The sequence below is a fragment of the Maniola jurtina genome, chromosome 9, assembly GCF_905333055.1.
Source record: "Maniola jurtina chromosome 9, ilManJurt1.1, whole genome shotgun sequence".
In the NCBI taxonomy this organism is placed as follows: Eukaryota; Metazoa; Arthropoda; class Insecta; order Lepidoptera; family Nymphalidae; genus Maniola; species Maniola jurtina.
The window spans coordinates 10,826,767-10,847,238 of NC_060037.1; the positions used below are offsets into that span (position 1 = coordinate 10,826,767).

Below are 20,472 nucleotides of genomic sequence, written 5' to 3' on the forward strand. Positions count from 1 at the left end.
ATGGTCATGATTCGATTAAGCAACTAGCTATGGCTACTGGATTCGGTTACTTGACACGTGTACTTACCACTTTACACAACTAAGGTTAATCGTCTGTGTCTGTGTGGAAGCTCAGAATCCAGAGCTGTGATGAAGCGTTAAAAAAATCTATTTCACTTTATGGCGGTGCTTTATGGTCTTCATCTGGCACCTGTCAATTTGTCAATATTTTTGATTTCCGAAAAAAAGGTTGCCGAATTTGTCACACAATAACATGGACGAAATTGAAAAAGAAAAAATAGCGGCTCTGCCTTCACAATTACTGGTTACCACAATATGCCACCCCATGGAATATGCGAAGGTCCTCATCCAACTCGGATACGAGCCTTTACCGCCGCGGCGTTCGACAACCCTCTTCGGTCGGCCCGCTATGATATTACCTAACGTCTTTCAGTACATAAAGTATATCAAGAAGTCCGATGGTTTCTTCGGTTGCTACACGGGATTGTCGGCGAGAGTGCTCGGTTTGATCGCATCTAGTCAACTAACCTCGAAGGTTATACACGTCTGCGGAATCGACCTCCCTGAGATCAACGATCCTCCAAACATTGTCACCGATGAGGAACCCAATCTAGAAGAATACTACAAACTCGGACGTCGGGACATGATCATGCACACAGCATCAGTCATAGTGTCATACCCTTTCCATGTAGTGTCAGTTAGAATGATGGCTGCATTTATTGGCAAGGATGAGGAATACAGCTCTTTATTGGGCGCGATTGTATCGATTTACCGAGACGACGGTATTCTGGGCTTCTTCCACGGTATAGTGCCCAAGTTGTTTGCAGATTTGACATGTGTCGCTGTCACTGGCATTTTGGCCTACTATGTAAACAAATATCTTGTGAAAACGAAAGACCTAAGATACTACACTGTGCCATTACTTACATTTGTGACTAGTACGCTAACCTACCCACTAGTGGTAGTGTCAACTTGCATGGCTGTTGCTGGGAGCAGCCTGAAGGCAGGCAATCCCCCACTGATGCCTGTCTATCCATCGTGGCAAGCGTGCTGGCGAGACCTTCTAAGGAATAAGCAACACAAAAGAGGTTCATCCCTAATCTTTAGGTACTACATTGCTCCCATTGCAGCCATGCAGTAATCACCTCAACCCTAATTTACTATTGCATTTATTACATTGTGTTTATTCGCTAAGTGTTATTCCACAATCACCAAAGTAGAGATTTTGACCTCTAGTAGAGACATATGTGTAAAGTGATTACTGTAAATAATTTAGTATAAATGATGTTTCATGTGAATTCGTTTTGCTAGATTGTTGAGAACAGGTGGGGTTATATTTTAAATAAATATATTTTGTTTCAATGTAGTATTATTATTTGTTATTATATTTTATAAAATAAAACACAAGATTAATCTGGATTATTTATTTCAATTTTGCTAAAGCTTGGGCTTTAATAAATGTGTCTACTACATTTTTCTCTAACATCCCTATAGCTCTTCTATGAATAGCGGGTACGAGAGCAACACTACCTTTATTCTGTTCAAAGTCAATGTAATCCATCCACACTTCTATATTATTGGTTCCATGATGTTGTATCAAAGCTTCATAACACTTTCTAACATTCTTCAAAGCTGGCTTCTCTTGGGACAATTCTAAATCAATCATAATTTTATGAACATCAATTTGTGTTGGTGGAGTCCTAATTAGTTCTTCATAGATCTGTCTTGCAGCTTTTATACCATTGTGCTCATACATTTTTTGCAAAAGCTTTGGTTTTAGAGACAGTACTATTGCATTCTCACAGGTCTTGAATTTCTCATAGCATGACTTGAACTGAAAAAAATAACATTAATAGAATAGAATAGAATAGATTTTTATAGTAATAGAATAGATTTTAAAAGTGCTTTTGAATCGTCAAATAATTTACCACTGGTTCAGAATGCCAGAAATTAAGTTAATGAAAAATCTTACTTCTATAACAAATAATAATATTCAAAGTAATTTTCCATACTCACAACAACATTAGATTCAATCTTGTCAAACATGAAATTCCATAGTGCAAGCATATCTTCAGACTTGAGACTTTTACCAGCATCTTGAAGTATGCACAACATTTTCTTTTCATCTGACTTGTTAAGCAAAAGCTTTTCTTCCCAAAGCATTCTATAAGATGGATTTTTAGCTAATGCTGAATCAATTATCTGGAACGTTAAAGGAATTTGATTTACTAAATTAACTGACTGACTGATATAATAAACACACAGTACAAACTATTGGACGGATTGGGCTAAAATTTGGCATGCAGATGCTATTATGATGTAGACAGACACTGAGAAAGGAGTCCTGAAAATTCAATCCATCTGGGAGTAAAATACAGGTTTGAAATTTGTGTAGGGCAAGCGACAAAGTCACAGACATAAGCTATTGAGTATCATACAGACTATTTGTTTTAAATATCAATTTTATTGAATCTACACAAGATAGGCATGAAAGGCAGCTTTGTGCATGAAATATAATCTTTTTAAAGCATGGTTCATACAAAAGTTGCAGAGGTGGTGGTTCTGGAGACGGTACAACTCCACCATTATGGTACTATGCTAATTATAAAAGATGTGGAGTGGGCACCACTTCTGCATATGCCTTAATATGCTGAGACTGCAAAATAAAGAAATAAATACATGCATGAAAAATTTCTACTATACCTCAGTGAGTTCATCTTTAGTCATTTCATCTTGTAATTTCAACATGCTAATGCCAAAAGCATACATTTCATTAGTAAGTAGCCCGTTCTCGTGGCCGTAATTCCAAGCATGTTTAACGGTGCTAATTTTCTGTAACTCCGTACAAACACTATCCTTTATACCAAGTAGGCCATGGATGTATTTGGTGCAGAGATTTTCATCTGGAAACTGAAATAGTAAACAACTAGCATTATAGTTGCCATAGGAATTTTTAAAACCTAATTCCACATGGATAAAGTCACAGGCATCACCTAGCGACATAATAAAATATTTACCCGTTGTAAAGCTTCCTCGTACACTGCAATATAATTGTTTACTTCTGGAGGGTAATTGAACTCTTCACTGACATATTCTTCAATTTCAGTCCAGTGGTAACCCTGTAAAACATATTTTTTATCAAGCAACTATCATGCACTGCAATAAGACACATACACCACCTGTTCTACATTGATGAAAACCATACTGCAAGTCCCAACAACAACTGTATAAAGTTTAAACACAAATGTCAAATTTTAGATTAGTTATGTAATAAATATATGTAGCAGAAAAATCTGCAAGCCCTCCCTCAAGAAAATCCCTAACAATTGAATTTGGCATGCAGGTTTCCTCATGCTGTTCTCCTTCACTGTTAAAGCAAGTGATATTTACTTGCTTAAAGTGCACATAACTCCAAAAAGTTACGTGCCCTGGATCGAACTCGGGATGCCAAATAGGAGGCAGGCATTTTAACCACTAGGCTATCATCGTTTATGAATCATGCGTTTGCGGTATGTAGAATATTTTAAGAAAATGTGAAAAACTCACAAACAGGACTCAGATTATAAATTGAAGTTTATTTTAAACATATTATATCTTACCTCTAATTCCTTATTAGCAATATAGGACCACACATTCTTGTCAGAGCTTCTATTCCAAATCTCTTCTTTTATAGAATTCGTAGTTGCATCATCAATGCCAAATTTCATTGATAAATCACATAATTTGAACAAGTAATTCATGTCTGGTACATTTTTTATACCACTTCTCCATACAACTTCGGCCCTTTTTAGATATTTATCCTAGAAAAAAAAAATGTATTTTCTAAGGTTTTTATTTTTATAACTTTAACATAGCACATGACAACTGTATTTAAATGACTTTTAAAACAGTTAAAAATGATTTAACAATAATCAATATTCGAGCCTTCATGGAAAAATACTTGCAGTATAATTGTATAAATTGTAATACAGATCAGTTTATTATAATTAATAAATTCAGATCATTTCAACCCATCGCTGGCCCACTACAGAGCATATTCCTTCTCTCAGAGTGAAAAGTGTTAGGCCTACTCCACTACGCTGGCCAAGTGTGGATTGGCAGACTTTTGTAGCTGGCTCATACACCTACCTTTTCTTCTTCGTTCTCCGCTTGGAATGCAAGCATAAGCTCAATTTCAAAAAGGTCCAAATAAAGTATTTCAGACTCTGGGTGTCTGTGAATGCCTTTCAGAAGGAAATTCCTTGCATTTTCTAGATTTTTCTGCTCTTTACTCTCCCACATGCTCACCATTTGCCACATCTTTGGCTTGTCACCATGCATCTGTAAAATTAGATATGGTTTTATTAATCTCTACATACTATGAAACAAAGTCACTTCCCGATGTTCTTTTAAAATAATGCAACAGATTGTAATGCGGTTCTCATCAGATGATGTAAAGGAAATGTTACAATCATTGTTGAGGGGATATTTTCATAGGGGAGTGGTTAAACACAAACTTCTTCAACCTACCTGCAACATCTGATTTATTATAGCAGACACAGCATAAACAAAACCAACGCTTTGACAAAACTTTATATATTCAAAGTATATTGCAACATCATTCTGATATCTAAATATAAATTGCTTGAATACTTTATTCAGCCTCTTAGCTATGGCGTACTCAATGTCTTTTTTCTTTTCTGAAAGTTTGGCTTGTCTCCTTCTTAATGAAATATCCTCAAGTAGGGCCAATTCAAAGGCTATGTATTGTACAAAATCGTCTTTCTCTTTCATCCTACGTTGTATTCTGTATTCAAATTCTTTTCTTTTACGTGATAATTCTCTGAAATAAATGATCAAAAAAATTGTACTTTAATAAACAGAAATCAATCATTAAGGAATGTAAAAAACAAAATAGAAGCAAGATCGAAGCTTACTTATATTGGGAAATGGAATATATGAGAGGGGAGTAAATTGAATAATACTAGAATTTTGAAAAACAAGAATACAATGTACCTATTTATTTACCTACCTTATTTCGTCGTCGGTGTATAGATTTGTACGTTTCATTTGTTCTAGCTCATTTATCATACCCTCAATACGCTGGTTAACTTGTTCCGCCATTTTTACGAGATTTTAATTGAACTTTAAATTAGAATAAATCACTTTTCTTGAGAAGTTTCTTCCAAAGTTTTAGTAGGTAGGTATACCTAACAAAACGACACGAGTGAAATGTGACAGCTTAAGATTTGAGGTTATTTTCTGTGGTTATTTTACAGTTTACAGGCAAGCCTAGGGTTGCATTGGGTTGCATTAGTATGATATGGTGTGCCGTGTGATGCAAAGAGTATAATAATATACTGGTGTGATGGTTTTATTAAGGAGCTCATACACGTTATGATATGACTGTATGCTGCAACTACACTTCCCACGGATGGCGCTATGTGGCCAAGTTGTGAGTTGTAACGTGTGTAATGTCTTTAAAATCACAGATGATCAACCATGTTGTTTTTTTTAATGGGCCTCATGACTCCCGATAATCACAAACGGGTCAAACCGCGAAATTCAAATTTAATTTGGTTTTTCACAATTTGTAAACTAATACGACAATTATAATTAGTAATTTGTAAAAAACTAGTCGTAAGCTGCTTTCAATAAACTATTTATTTATTTATTTGAATTTCGCGAACAGAGCAGTGTAGTTGGTCTTAAATAAAAGACGACTTAAAAGTCACAATTTTTTTGTATTTCATTAAACTTGTAAATATGGTGACCCCAGGAAACATTATATTCTTTAGAAAGTTAAAACGTTAATTCACTGAATTTATTAATAAATAAAACTATACTACTATACATAGCTAATCTAAGCAATGGGAATCGATTAGTCCCATATCTCCATATCTTTGCTCTCCCATTAAAATTAGTAGGTACTAAAATCATATTGATGCCTTGATTCGCAAGATAAACTTTATGGAGTACGGGAGAAAAAGAAAAACTAATTACCAAAAACATAGTTTCAAAATATTTATCTGCTAGTTCATAAATAACAAATCTTAGATTCTTAAGTAAACTATTACATTGTTAAACTAATAATTGTACTTAAAATTATCTAAAAATAGTTCTGATAAATTAGGACTACTATTCAGCGATGTATTTATTTTCTAAGTTCAATTTTTTTTTGTACAACTTATAGTCTGTAGAGCAAAGTAGGGTTCCGTACCTCAAAACGGAACCCTTACAGGATCACTTTGTTGTCTGTCTGTCTGTCCGTCTGTCGTGTCGGTCAAGAAAGCCTATAAGGTACTTCCTGTTGACCTCAAATCATGAAATTTGACAGGTAGGTAACTCTTAAAGCACAAGTAAGGGAATAAATCCGAAAACCATGAATTTGTGGTTACATGATTTAAAAAAAAATTAAATGTGTTTCAATTTTCAGAGTAAGATAACTATACCAAGTGCGGTATCATATGATGATTTACCTGTATATTCTAAAACAGATTTTTTTTATTTTTATGCCTGATAGTTTTTGATATATCGTGCAAAATGTCGGAAAAATTACCCGAGTACGGAACCCTCGGTGCGCGAGTCTGACTCGCACCTGACCGGTTTTTATTTATTGTATCTTATCAGTACTATTACGTCTCTTCGTTTTTGTTAGTGTTTTGGTTACACCTGTAGGTACATACTGCTCACAAAAAGTTCACAGGGTTTTGCAGTTTATTTATGTATTACATTATATACATATAGCCAGCGAATTTACTATTAAAGTTTATGTAACTGTAACTCTAAAATTAATTAATTTACATACTAAGAACTATTTATTTCAATTGTAACACATGTTCTGGAAGAGCGAGGCCGCCTGCCACAAGTACTAGTAGTAATACTAGTCACTTACTGGGATGGTCCCAATTTCCATGTACCTACTTTGTAAAATTATTCGACCGAAATAAATGTTTTTGAATTGAATTTTGAACATTGATCTAAAGTTTGTGATAATTCTAATTCATCATACTTGTGTAATACTAAGCACTTACTGGGATGGTCCCAACTTCGATGTACTATATAAAACTGTTCGACTGAAATAAATGTTTTTGAACTTTGAACATTGATCTAAAGTTTGTGATAATTCTATCTTAGACCTAAACCAGTAAGTCTAATGGCCTGCGCTGACAAGGAATTTTTGTCCGCGGAGGACAAAATGGATCAATAAGAACTACATCGCCCACTGTGGGCTAATATTAGGGTGAAATAATGTAGTAAGAGTTGAAGGACTTTTGTCCTCTTCGGACCAGAGTCCCTCATCTGCACAGGCCCTTAAAATCTACTTACTTGCTTACTTTTGTTTTAATGCTTTATTTGTATAGCTAACCAATCAATAATTATGTACTTACAATAGGTAATCAAAAAAGGTTTTATACAAAACGTAAACTAAATTAACGCACACTCTCAACATCGTCAATATTTGTCGCTTCAAGCTCATATTCAATACTAGCTGATATCCGCGACTTCGTTCGCGTGGATGTAGGTTTTTTAAGAATCCCGTGGGAACTCTATGATTTTCCGGGATAAAAAGTAGCCTATGTGCTAATCCAGGGTTTAATCTATCTCCATTCTAAATTTCAGCCAAATCCGTCCAGTAGTTTTTGCGTGAAGGAGTAACAAACATACACACACACACACACATACATACTTTCTCCTTTATAATATTAGTGTGAAGACATGTAATTATAGTCTAGACCTACGCGAGCCACATTGTCGCATTTAGTGACCCAGTCCTCTAAATGAGAATTAAAAAAAGGTCATACTGGCTTCGGTGGTATTTTTGAGTGGTTTTTGGTAAGCTCTGCCTACCACGGTACGTTGCGCATAATGGCATTTTTATGCCCAATTTCCTTGTTAATTGTAGCATTCAACCTAAGGGTAATGAAGTGATTTTTATCGATATTATACAAAAAGTGACATATTTATCACCACTATCTTGCTGTAAACTTAGTGACACCACCTTCACAATGTTCAATCATGCCTCTCCCTTTGAAGCAACTCAGCCAAGTTTTCGAAAATAACTTGGAACTTTCGCGTTCTTCGTCAGTTTTTGGTACTGGGGTGACATTTATTTCTGGAATACACCTTTTGAAGTCTATAGCGGGCAGCCATACTTGGAAATCTGAATCTGGGGAGTATTTGAATATGTCCTGGCAACCCTCGAGGTTTATTTTTGGTACTGGAGGCTGACGTTGCAGTAATTTCTTGAGAGTGATGAACGTTAGGTTGTTGTCTTTTAATGTTATTGATTGTAAATGTTTGGCGCGGCCAAGAGATCTGAAAAAGGTAAATTAGTTAGCAATAATAAAAGTTACAGAAAATCTTTATTAATCTAATCGTAATTAATAGGTATTATCTTCTATGTCTTATACTAGTATGAATCCTTGTTATGCCCTATTCCATGGGAATTTAGAAAAATCCAGTTTTATTGCTTGTCTACATTAAAAAAGGAACCTCTATGCAAAATTTCAGCTTTCCACGAGGAGCTAGGCGTTGATGACTCAGGCCTGAGTCAGGGCTTTTTTTTGATATTATAATATTTAGATTAAGATATAAAAAATTTGTTTAGTCTGTCGGTCATCTATGTTACCTATGCGTTCGCGCACCATTCCAAATTGAAACCTTGTACAGTTGTTGTTAGAACTTGCGAGAAGGTTTCTAAATTAGTACTATCAACGTAAAAAACAAGATACCAACCTAAATATCCTCATAAACTGTCCATCCACCAGTTTACAATTCGACAAGCTGAATCTTCTTATTTTCAAGTCTTTCGCTTTGTCCATAAAGCCCGCCACACACGCCACGACACTGCCCTCCACACCAACATCATCCAACTCCAAATCAGTTAACACATTCGGATTTAAGACTGTCATTAACGATGCAACAGTCGAATATTTAATCGAATTATTACTCAAATCGATCGTCTCTAACGTATCGAAGTTTACTTTTATGCTTGAATCATTGGCATTTTCAGTTATTTTACAATTATTCAGCTTCAGAACTTTAATTTTTAAGTATTGTGTCAATTTTGCTATAGATTTGAAACCTTCATCGGAAATTGGGTTGTGACTAAAATCTATGTCTTCTAACGCTTGGCAGACAGGTCTTGTCGCTTTTTCGAAAGCATTTAGCAAAATTTTGACCCCCTCTCCTGTAATATTGTTATTACTAAGGTCCAAAATAGTTAAATGTTTCATAGTGCATATGCTTTCGGTTAGATATTTCATAGCGTCGTCAGCTATATTGTTGTGTGGTATCATTAGTGCGGTTATGTGCGTTTGGTGCGTGAGTGCGCGGAATAAGGGGCGGACATGTAATGCGGATAGTGTGTCAGAGCCTAACGCCAGGCGTCGGGTTGTATGACTGCGCCCTACGGCTTGTTGAATTTCTTCTGACGGCGCTGGAAGTTAAAGATTTATAATTAATAGTTAGTTTGCGTAGGTCATAGAGTATAGATTAACACAAGCCCGACTGAGATGTTTTTATACAATGCGCAGTTATTCGCCTCGTGTTCATATTGGACTATGTAGGTACTTGTTACTACAATATTTACGAGCGGTTGAAGTAACGTGGCGATTAAATGAGATCTCATAATTTTTTTTAAAGTTTCTAACGGATTGGTTGCTAATTTACTGCATGCTTATCAATTTTTATGAGTTATTTTGAACCATAAAGATTTTTTTTAATTTACTTTTAAATTTTTTTTTAAAAATGAGTCATAGTAATAAAAAATAAAGCTTTCAATATAACCTTGTATGGTACTTGGTTTTTAAAACATCTCAATGAAAGATTTCGGACTCAAATCAGCTGTTCTGTTTGGCGGCCACTTTAAATACGGACAGATGAAACGCGAAAAACGACCTGAGTTACTCTCAAGTTGTGCCCTAAACAAGTTTTACTTCACAAATTAAGTAAAAACTTACAAATCTCCAAAGCGTCGCAACACTCGAGGTATCTCTCCTCAGCGGGCGAGGCTTTGAAGGTTGTTATACAGGTCTGCAGTTCAGGTGAAGACAGGACGAGACTGAGCGGGTCTTCCTCTGACAATATTGCACCGTCTGACGTCATTAGACTGAATACTGGACGCACGCCCGTTAATCTGGAATTATCATGTAGCAGGCGTTAGTTTGCGGAAGACCATGATATACAAGGAACCAAAAGCTTAATATTTGTTATAATCCAAATCCACCAAAATACACACGCATAGATCATTACCTGTCTTTTTCTATAATCAGTAACGACATCGTTTATTATTTAAATCTATATGTATTTATATGTGTTATATACCTATGTAGTCCTATTATACCTATTTTGTATAGTGTAAAATTCTTGAATCTGAGTCCCAATTTTGCAATAAAATTGAATATCTTAGCCAATCCTATATAATGAGTTTTAAAAACATGACCAAAAAGTTATTTAAACCCTGGAAACATTTAAACTAAAATATCTTGGCCACCAATCGACATAATTTGAGTGAATGTTCACTTACTTGTAATATCTCGACTTCACTTCTTCCACCAGCCAGCTGATTGTCAATTTGTTTATCATGTCCAATTTCAGGGATATTAACAATATTTTATCTTCTATCTTCACTTTGACCGCGGCGGGAGGCATTATTTGAGTTTGCATCGCCTTCCCATTCTTCGATTGCACTATATTTATAGGTTGTATCAAATTAATTGGCTGTACTATATTAGGATTAATATTCTGCATTATATTGAAACCATCATTGGAGTTTGAATAACCAAAACTCTCGGCTGAAGAATGTCTTGAAAATGATTTAGTTGGTCTTTTATTAGTTTCTCTAACTTCATTATCACTTCCACTATTACTTGATTGTTCAACTTCAGATTTACGTCTTTGAAAACCAGCTCTAAGTAACGTACTTTGCCGTTTCCATCGCCTCTTCATACTTTCTCTTGTGTCATTCTTTTTAGAACTATTCAATTCTGTCGATATATTTCTAAAGGATTCGGCAGTTTTTTGGGGACAAATGTTTTCGTTTCTCTGCAAATATTCGGAATCAGAACTGTTTTCACTCACATCAATGACTTCATTGAATCTGGATTTCTTTTTCGAGTTTCCATTATTATCTGTCAAAGGACTTATTTTATTTAAATTTTCTATGCTGTCTTTTAGACTATCAATCGATGTTTTTCTGGCAACGACAGTTAATGGATCACTTAGTTTTCGTTTCTTCGCCTTATTCATACCTATATCGTCATCTAACCAATCATCATCGACTTCGTCAGGGGCTAACAACGCTGGTTTAGATTTCGGTTTTTCCACATCTGATTCTGGCAAATCTATATTTCTGTTTCTTAGAGCAGATATAGCATTTCTGTACTCTTTGACACTCGACATTTTGTCTTTATCTTTATTGGCAGTTCTATCGTCTTCAGAAGAGTTCGAGTCATCAGATGGAAAAGCAGTTTGATTTCTCACATTTTGTGATGCATCTATTTCATCATCACTTTCATTATCAATAATATTACGCCTTTTGAACGCCGGTGAATACAACTCTTTTACACTACTATTCATTTTTGACGTGCTAGGAGGTGTTCTATCTCTGATATTTTGTTTAACCGGGGTTTTAGATTTTGACCTATTTGATACTGATTCTATAGGATTATTTTTCTCAGTTATATTGTTAATCTTGTTTGATATATTATTATACAGTATTTCTTCGTCTCTAGTAAGTATGGTACCCGTTCGCCATTTGTGTAGCACTTGTAAGGGTGTTTCGCCAAAGTCAGTCTTTAAGGATGGGATGGCGCCCCTTTCTAGCAATAACTGTACTACTTCCAAGTGACCATTGCTTGCTGCATCATATAGAGGTGTTATACCTGAGCATAGACAACATAAACTATAGCTTTAGGGACCATTTTACATAGTTATATTAATACTTTTAAAATTTCTGCCCTAACGATGAAAAAAAAAAAAAAAACGATATTTTTTGGTCTTTAAAATTACGAAAAAACTTACCATCACAGTTAACACCACCACGATCGTTAATATTGGCTCCATTGTCGATCAGTATGTTAACAATTTCAATATGACCGTGTATGCAGGCTTCGTTTAAAATTACGAAAAAACTTACCATCACAGTTAACACCACCACGATCGTTAATATTGGCTCCATTGTCGATCAGTATGTTAACAATTTCAATATGACCGTGTATGCAGGCTTCGTTTAAAATTACGAAAAAACTTACCATCACAGTTAACACCACCACGATCGTTAATATTGGCTCCATTGTCGATCAGTATGTTAACAATTTCAATATGACCGTGTATGCAGGCTTCGTGTAATGGCGACCAGCCGGCGTTGTCTCTTATGTTAACTGGATGACCTTTAGCTATTAGACGTTCTACAAGTAGTTTATTACCGGATATACATGCCTGTAAACCGACAAAGATACTTTAATAATTATTATTATTATCTAAAAGCACGACTGTAAAAATATCATAAAAAATATCTTCCAAAGGAATGACAATAAAAAGTAAAACAATTTGAAATATTTAAAAAATAGCTTGATTTAAATTCTAAATTAAAATACTATAGCTCAAGAGGAGGAAAAAATAATTTAGAAAACTGCATGTTTACTGCTTTATCATGTATCTAATCTATGATGCAAAAAATGGTTTCAGCTTTTCATTAAACCAACTTTCTTTACAAAAATTTATTTCTTTCTTTTCAGTTGTTTCTGCACAAAAATTCACTGTTTCTCTTAGTTTAAAGTAAGTGAATGTAAATACAATACATACAATGTGCAGCTGTGTCTCTCCCTTCATATTTTTCTTGATAGCAAATCCTTTGCCCCGCCTCCTTGTTTCACGCTTAGCTTCACTCACATCTTCTTCATTGGTATCCGAAAGATCTGGAAACATGTTGAATGGTTTGAATTTACTTGATCCTTATTACATAATTATTGAGAGTTAAATAAATTAATTTTTTTATCGAAAGTTTACGTTCTGTCAAAAAATTCACATTGAACAAATTTTAGGTCCTTGCATATCCTTTGATTGAAGTTAATTTTTAATCAAAGATATAAAACCAGCCAAGTGCGAGTCTGACTCACGTACCGAGGGTCCCGTATTTGGCTATTTTTTCCGACATTTTGCACGACAAATCAAAAACTATTATGCATAAAAATAAATAAAAATCTGTTTTAGAATGTACACTTAATGCCCTTTCATATGATACCCCACTTGGTATAGTTATCTAACTTTGAAAATATGTACTAATTTTATTTGTTCGAACACATTTTTTTTAAATATAGGTTTTCTTGACAGACGCGACAGACGGATAGACAGACAACAAAGTGAGAGTAATAAGGGTTCCGTTTTTCTTTTGAGGTATGGAACCGTAGAAACAATGTAAACACACTTGTGAAATCTTCACGACATGCCTAACTACCTAATGCATCTCTGAATGTTCTAAATTTTCAACATCATCATATCTTAATGCTCTTAACTCTGATTTAGCATGGTAAGCATGACAAAAAGACCAAGTTACCTGTCAAATCGTCAAGGCATATGTCATCCCCAATGTGCGTGGTATCTTCATCCCCACCACCAGCAGAACTCTGGTCGTCCTCTGAATAATGTTCTAGATTGTCACCATCGTCATATCCTAATGCCTTTAATTCAGATTTTGTTTCCTTCATCTTGTCCAGCTCACCATATTCCTCTTGATATTTCAAAAGGTTTTTTAGTATTCTTACTTCACACTTCTTTTTGTTCCAGTCCTTTGCCTTAAAGGTTTGAATTATTCACAGATTTTTACTTAGCCTTTTAATTGTACAGTAATCTACAATATGATTTTATATTGATATTTTAGATTCAAATTGTTTCAATTGGTTTATACTTGGTATAAATAAAATAAAATAAATAAACAATCATTTATTTGCAAGAAAGTTGGTACAAGTACATACTAAAAAAAATATTTATAGAAAAAATACTATTTAGTCAAGTTACTAAACATATCAATAAAATAAATAAATAAAACTTAAATAAAACTGGACCCAAGAAACTGCCTTGTGTTGTGGCAGACTATACTTATTTTATTTTTTACATATTAAGGCAAGAATTTTTCGCTATATTTGTCGTTAGTTACGTGGGTTTATGGAAACATTCGAAATTGATGTTGAACTAAGCAATTTTGTACGATAATATACTAAATCGAAAGCTTTTGACAGATCAATAACTTGGCTTTCAGATTGAATCCTATTATTGTTTTCAACATTGTATTTTCACTAGCTTAAATAATGTTAATTATAGTAGTATGGTGGATAGTCCACCATACTACTATAATTAACATACATTACTAAAATTATAAATATGGTTAAAGAGACAAAATGGGTAACTAGTGTAACAGTAAGTGAAAAGAAAATGAAAAATAACGAAATAGTTTATTCACTTACAGCATTTCTAGCATCAAGACAGGCTTTCTCGATTTGATCATAAGGCTTGTTGGCTAGGAACGAAACTTCGGCTATATTGTACAGGGTGGTATAAGCTTCTTTAGGGACATCCTTTATGAGTGCATACTCTTTGTGGTAATATCGTAGCGCGTCGTAGTAACATCCCATATCTTTGTATGTTTGATATAAACTGTGAAAAAGTTTACTTGATTTTACAATAATATGACTATGTTTGTATTGAATTAACATTCTATATATACTTTTTTTTTTGCAATTTAAGTTTTTTGCTGAAAATATACAATTATTATGTTGCAGGTTGATAATAATAATGCTGAATCTATTAAATTGAATCTATTAAAAGTATGCTCCTGAAAAAAAGCTTATTATACAATCGAAGATTATGTAAATGACAAAAAAGCTTGGATTTGACTCGCTCCAGCAATACACGGCGCTGCAATTGCTTGTATACAGTATGGCATATTATTGTAAATTGTACATTTGAAAAGAGCAACCGCCGAGTTTCTTGCTGGTTCTTCTCGGTAGGAACAGCATTCCGAACCAGTGGTAGATTATTTTGACGATTCAAAAGCACTTGTAAAAGTTTAATTGAATAAAAATAATTTGAATTTGAATCAAGTTGATGATTAAAAAAAATGTGTTAATGTCTGCTAACATCACTCCTGAAGCTAGGGAGTATAAAACACATAAAGAAAAATGAAACATGACTGACCTCACATAAATAGGTATCAACGTCTTCCCACAGTCCCCAGCCGACTCGGCATGATCCAACATCTTGTGGTAATACTCCACCGCACCAGCAAAGTTGCGCAGATGACATGCCCCATCTCCGAGCTTTTCATACAGCCTCTTAAACGTTACATGGTCTGATGGATCCGTCGATACTAGCAGGTCTTCAGTGTAGCACATTGCTGCGACTGTGTGATTGAAAACACAAGTGTAAATTAAAAATTTAACACCCCCGACAAGTGAAGGTAACAGTAACTAGAAAAGAGATGATAACTTTCAAACGGCTGAACCGATTTTCTTGGATTATAGCTAAGAACACTCTCGATCAAGCCACATCAAGTCACAAAAACAATTTGCCTAGAAACAAGTGTAAATTAAAAATTTATAACACCCCCGACAAGTAAAGGTACAGTAACTAGAAAGGAGCTGATAACTTTCAAACGGCTGAACTGATTTTCTTGGATTATAGCTAAGAACACTCTCGATCAAGCCAGCTTTCAAACAAAAAAAAAAAATTAAAATCGATTCATTAGTTTAGGAGCTCCGATGCCACAGACAGATACACAGATACACACTTCAAACTTATTGGGTCGGGGGTTAAAAATGTTAGGTATAACTCATGCCAATAAAGAAACGAATCGAAACGAAGCAGCGCTAATCACTCCATCTGACTATTATACTACTAGTTACTTTACTTTACTTTAGTACTTTAACTTTGTTCGCGTGAATTAGTTTTATTTAAATCATATGGGAACTCATTGATCTTCTGGGATAAAAAGCAGCCTATGCCACTTCCCAGGTTTTAACTATAATCATGCAAAAAATCACGTTGATCAGTTGTGACGTGATTAAAGGGCAAAAAATTAAAATGTGTTTCAATTTTCAAAGTAAGATAACTATACCAAGTGGGGTATCATATGAAAGGGCTTTACGTATACATTCTAAAACAGTTTTTTTTTTTTTTTAATGTTAGATAGTTTTTGATTTATTGTGCAAAATGTTGGAAAAAATACCCGAGTATGGAACCCTCGGTGCGCGAGTCTGACTCGCACTTGGCCGGTTTTTATTTATTGTATCTCATCAGTACTATTACGTCTCTTCGTTTTTGTTAGTGTTTTGGTTACACCTGTAGGTACATACTGCTCACAAAAAGTTCACTTTTGCACTTTACTTACCAACTTTAAGATTTGATTCAATGTTCTCCCTTTCCTCTTCATCAGGTGTCTTAAGCTTCCAAGCCTTGAGGAGGACTTGTTTAGCGCTCTGGTAATCTGACATCTTACATAATATATCCGCCTTTGCTGACAGTGTTTCACACGTTTTTAGTACCTGATGTAATAGAAATTATGTGGAATTGAAGATGTAGAACTCAAATAAAAAACCAGTCATTAATTGGAAGAGAGTTTCTCTTATAAATTTAAGTTTTGGAGATAATCCAAGTTAACTTTCTGGCTAATTCTGTTGAACACAATCTCTCAATTAAATTGACAGGTCTAAAGGACATTCTGAGAGGAGACCCATGCTCAGTAGTGGACCGGCAATGGGTTAGTCATCATGATGATGATGAAAAACCGTCTATTATTCTTACCTTGTCTTCAAGCCTGCTAGCAACTTCCAAAGCCTTATTCAAACAGCTCAAAGCTGTGGCATAGTCTTTCTTCTTATTATTATGCAATAATGCTTCTGTTATATAGCAGTTATGCAGAATCTCATACAAATCCTGATTAGTACATATTGTGATAGCCTTGTGTATGCAATCTATAGCTTTATCTAAATGGCCTAAGTGTTCTTGTACTACACCAATGTTGAGTAGGAGTCTGGCTCGCATATCCATCAGCTCCGTTTTTGTTACTTTGCCGTTTAATCTGTGAAAATTAAGTTAATGGACGTGATGTTAAACCATTTTGAGTCACCAACCAATCACAAACATGTTTTCAAAAAATATTCAAAATTCAATTCCAAAATTCTTTAAAAAAATTGGTTGTCTGTAAAGTCGGTTTACTGACGATAGTTGAACGTGACAACAAAGGCCGATTGTGCTTCTTTGTCGCTCGTTCCGCGCTCTCGCTTGCACTTCAAGCCTTACATGGAACGCCTCAGAGCGAGGTAACGCCGCATGAGTCATGTTTTTTCGTGCGTGCAGCCGGCTCTATCGAATTATAAGACGTTGTCACGTCAAAAACATTCATGATTCAATAAGAAAATATAGTTTCGTATGTTAGTGTCTCGAAATGGTAAGCACCCACTGAGATTTTTGTGCTATCATTTGTATGGGATTATGTAACAGAGAGAACTCATTATTATTGATATATTTTTGCAGATAGAGTATAGCAGGAGATGTATGTGGAACCCAACAATCACTTCACTTTCACAGCTAAGAGTGGAAAAGGGTATATTCCTTTACTATATAGTATATAGAATAATAGTTAAGGGTGCAAGAGAGTGTAATACAGTGCGGTATGGTTACAACTAAACAGTGCATCAGGCTGGCCAGGGATATTAACAAACTAGTTATAAAAATGTGCCAAAAAGACATGAAAGTACTAAGTGTCAATGTTTATAACACAAAAATTATTTGTAACCAACTGAAAGAATGGGTATAAGAAATGACCAAATTCACAAATTAATATATCTTTAAATTACTTGTTGAAAGAAAAAATTACTTAAATCTAAAAGGCTGACTGACTGACTGGTTAACTGATCTTTCAACTTACAGCTCAAACTACTGGTATCAGACTGCATCCAGATAGCGTTTATGATGTAGACATCCACTAAGAAAGGATTTTTGAAAATTCAACCTCTAAGGGGGTAAAAATAGAGGTTTGAAATTAATGTAGTCCACTGGGACAAAGTGACGGACATGAGTTAGTAATGGATAAAACTAAAGTTTTTGTAACATCTACACTAATACAAAAATTGTGATATAAAACATACTTTTCACAAAGCACCAGGCTTTTCATGAAAGCCTTCTCAGCAGCAATCAGTGATTGTTGGGATTCTGCATCGTCAGCTGAACTCTGTCCTTGCAATAAATATATTCTTCCCAGTGTGGCCATGGCTCTCTGCTCCTCCACTAGATTGTCGAGTTCTTTTGCTACAGCTGGGGAAATCAAATACTTATTATTTTTAGGTTATGTCTATTAAATGAATGCATTTACACCTTGAGCTTGATTGGGGTAGAACGACAGATACAATGTCACAATTGTAATCACCTCTGATTGGTTGACACTCCTCACCATTGCTTACGATGCATTGATGCAACAAGAGTACCATAAATTCAGCCAATCACAAGTGAGATTATAATAATGATTGATGCAGTTTTTCCCCAATCAATCAGCTGGTGGTGATGAAGACTTAGGTGGAGTTGGAGTATTCCTGCCAGAAGATGCCTATTGATTATCCATACTAATATTATAAATGTGAAAGTGTGTCTGCTAGCTTTTCATGGCCCAATAGTTTAACTGATTTTGATGTTTAGTAGCTTATATCCGGTGAAGGACATAGGCTACTTTTCATTCTAGAAAATAAAAGAGGTCCCACAGGGTTCTTGAAGGCCCATCCGTTTAACCGATTTATATGAAATTTGGTACAGAGGTAAGTAGCTTGCATGCCAGAAACTGACATGGACAACTTTTTATGCTGGAAAATCATAGCTCCTATGGGATTAAAAAAAAAAACTAAATTTACGCGAACAAAGTCCCAGGCATCATATAGTATTTTATATAGCAGTCTTGTTGTATTCTAAGTTTGATTCAGAAATTTTTGAATCAGTTTTTTAGTGCACTTTGGTATAAGCGCCCCATCATTGGATCCTACCTCAGTAAAAGCAAAATATCATGAATACAGCAATGACTTTTTTGTATAATGAAGAACTGGTGAATAGATCTGGTCTAGTCCTCTTTTATACTCAATTATAGTGACTTGATCCAGTTATAATGATTCCTTTTATTATTTTCCATGAAAATGGGTCCAGTGGGGTAAGAATAAACTCCAAAAAGGTGTTTTCAAACAAAACTAGATTGGTCCACATACTAAAGATCTTAAAAAAACAATTGCTGTCAGTTTTCCACCATCCTGTAAAATTTCATTCGTAGACTAGTCTGGTTCAGTTCACCAGCTCTTGTAACTTTATTGTACCAGGTGACTTTATTGTAAACCAACAATACAAAAAGTGGCAATTATTCTACCTCTCAATAGGGACAGAAAGACACTAAACCTTAGAAATTGATATTACTAACATAAGTGCCGCTCTTCATACTTCAGAGCCTTGTCGAACTCAGCCATGAGCATGTACATTTCACCTATCATCCTATTACAAGTCCCCCATTCCATTCGAAGACCGAGTTCCTTACAAATTGAGGCCTCATTTTTGTACTCATCTAAAGCGTCACTGTACCGAGTTTGCTTGTAATAATACGTCGCTAAATCATTGCAGGCTTCAGCATAGGCCCGTTTGTTGCTACCGTTTAAAGCCTTCTTCTTTTTACGAATCAATTCTGGAAAAGATAAACATTTCAATAGGTAATCTTTGCCTGCACAATCGTTCACACATGCACGATATTGATAAATTGCTACTATTACTTTCTTCTTCCATGATTGAGCTTTTCGAAGTTATAGCATTTTTATAAGTTCTAATTTGTTAACAAAGTAGACCTTTAAAAGGAACTTATTTTACGAAATTGTTTTATTTTCCTAATTCCTTCACAAAAAAGCGCTTCTTTTGTAGAATGTTTTGGATATGACAAATGACATTGACAATCTTGACATTGACATTTTAATTTTGAATAAGGATGGTATTTTTTTTTTTTTTCTTTAAATCTGGCTTTACTCTGATTAGCCAATGTCAAGTTTGTGATATTTTCAAGTTATTGAATTTATATACAAGTATGGACTACGTCTGCGCCGGCGCCCGCCGACATACGCACGGCGCCCCTTTAGAGCGCTTCCCAGTCAGTTCCACCACCACAAAACACCAACTAACACAAAAACCAGCCACTCTTAACAAAAAAAAACACTCCAAACAAGCACAGCACGCGCGCCAGCAAACGCCATCACAGACAAAGTCCGGATGGTATTTTACACACTCGACCTATATTCACACCAGGTATGAATGAGCTTGAAAGTATGCGTACTCGATTCGTACCGAAACTACGTGGAGGACCTGATTTATGAACCGATATTATGACCACGCTCTCCATGATTAGGATGATGATGACTCAGATAATTGAGATTTAACGCTTGTCAGCTCTCACACGCTCTGGTTTATTATATTAACTAA

General features: G+C 35.0%; 3 protein-coding genes and 1 long non-coding RNA gene across 4 annotated transcripts; 1 reads left to right on the forward strand and 3 right to left on the reverse strand.

The window, feature by feature from the left end:
* Positions 1-170: 170 nt before the first annotated feature.
* Positions 171-1,362, forward strand: LOC123868096 (mitochondrial carrier homolog 2-like). Its single transcript, XM_045910462.1, has one exon. The coding sequence runs from the start codon at positions 254-256 to the stop codon at positions 1,139-1,141; it is 888 nt and encodes a 295-aa protein (XP_045766418.1). The 5' UTR covers positions 171-253; the 3' UTR covers positions 1,142-1,362.
* Positions 1,363-1,409: 47 nt separating this feature from the next.
* Positions 1,410-5,246, reverse strand: LOC123868089 (U3 small nucleolar RNA-associated protein 6 homolog). The gene is made up of 8 exons (XM_045910445.1): positions 5,012-5,246; positions 4,510-4,822; positions 4,129-4,320; positions 3,600-3,800; positions 3,018-3,119; positions 2,704-2,910; positions 2,017-2,202; positions 1,410-1,834 (listed from the first exon to the last, which is right to left on the reverse strand). The coding sequence occupies exons 1-8, from the start codon at positions 5,101-5,103 to the stop codon at positions 1,424-1,426; spliced, it is 1,704 nt and encodes a 567-aa protein (XP_045766401.1). The 5' UTR covers positions 5,104-5,246; the 3' UTR covers positions 1,410-1,423.
* Positions 5,247-6,814: 1,568 nt separating this feature from the next.
* LOC123868101 lies at positions 6,815-7,583 on the reverse strand. The gene is made up of 2 exons (XR_006796581.1): positions 7,039-7,583; positions 6,815-6,899 (listed from the first exon to the last, which is right to left on the reverse strand). It is a non-coding gene; the product is annotated as an uncharacterized LOC123868101 (long non-coding RNA).
* A 111-nt stretch (positions 7,584-7,694) lies between these two features.
* LOC123868083 (tonsoku-like protein) lies at positions 7,695-19,923 on the reverse strand. Its single transcript, XM_045910435.1, has 14 exons — positions 19,776-19,923; positions 19,433-19,690; positions 18,129-18,294; positions 16,783-17,059; positions 16,370-16,523; positions 15,178-15,382; positions 14,448-14,637; positions 13,541-13,778; positions 12,790-12,902; positions 12,237-12,423; positions 10,511-11,867; positions 9,945-10,120; positions 8,719-9,421; positions 7,695-8,298 (listed from the first exon to the last, which is right to left on the reverse strand). The coding sequence occupies exons 1-14, from the start codon at positions 19,786-19,788 to the stop codon at positions 7,953-7,955; spliced, it is 4,383 nt and encodes a 1,460-aa protein (XP_045766391.1). The 5' UTR covers positions 19,789-19,923; the 3' UTR covers positions 7,695-7,952.
* Positions 19,924-20,472: the final 549 nt, after the last annotated feature.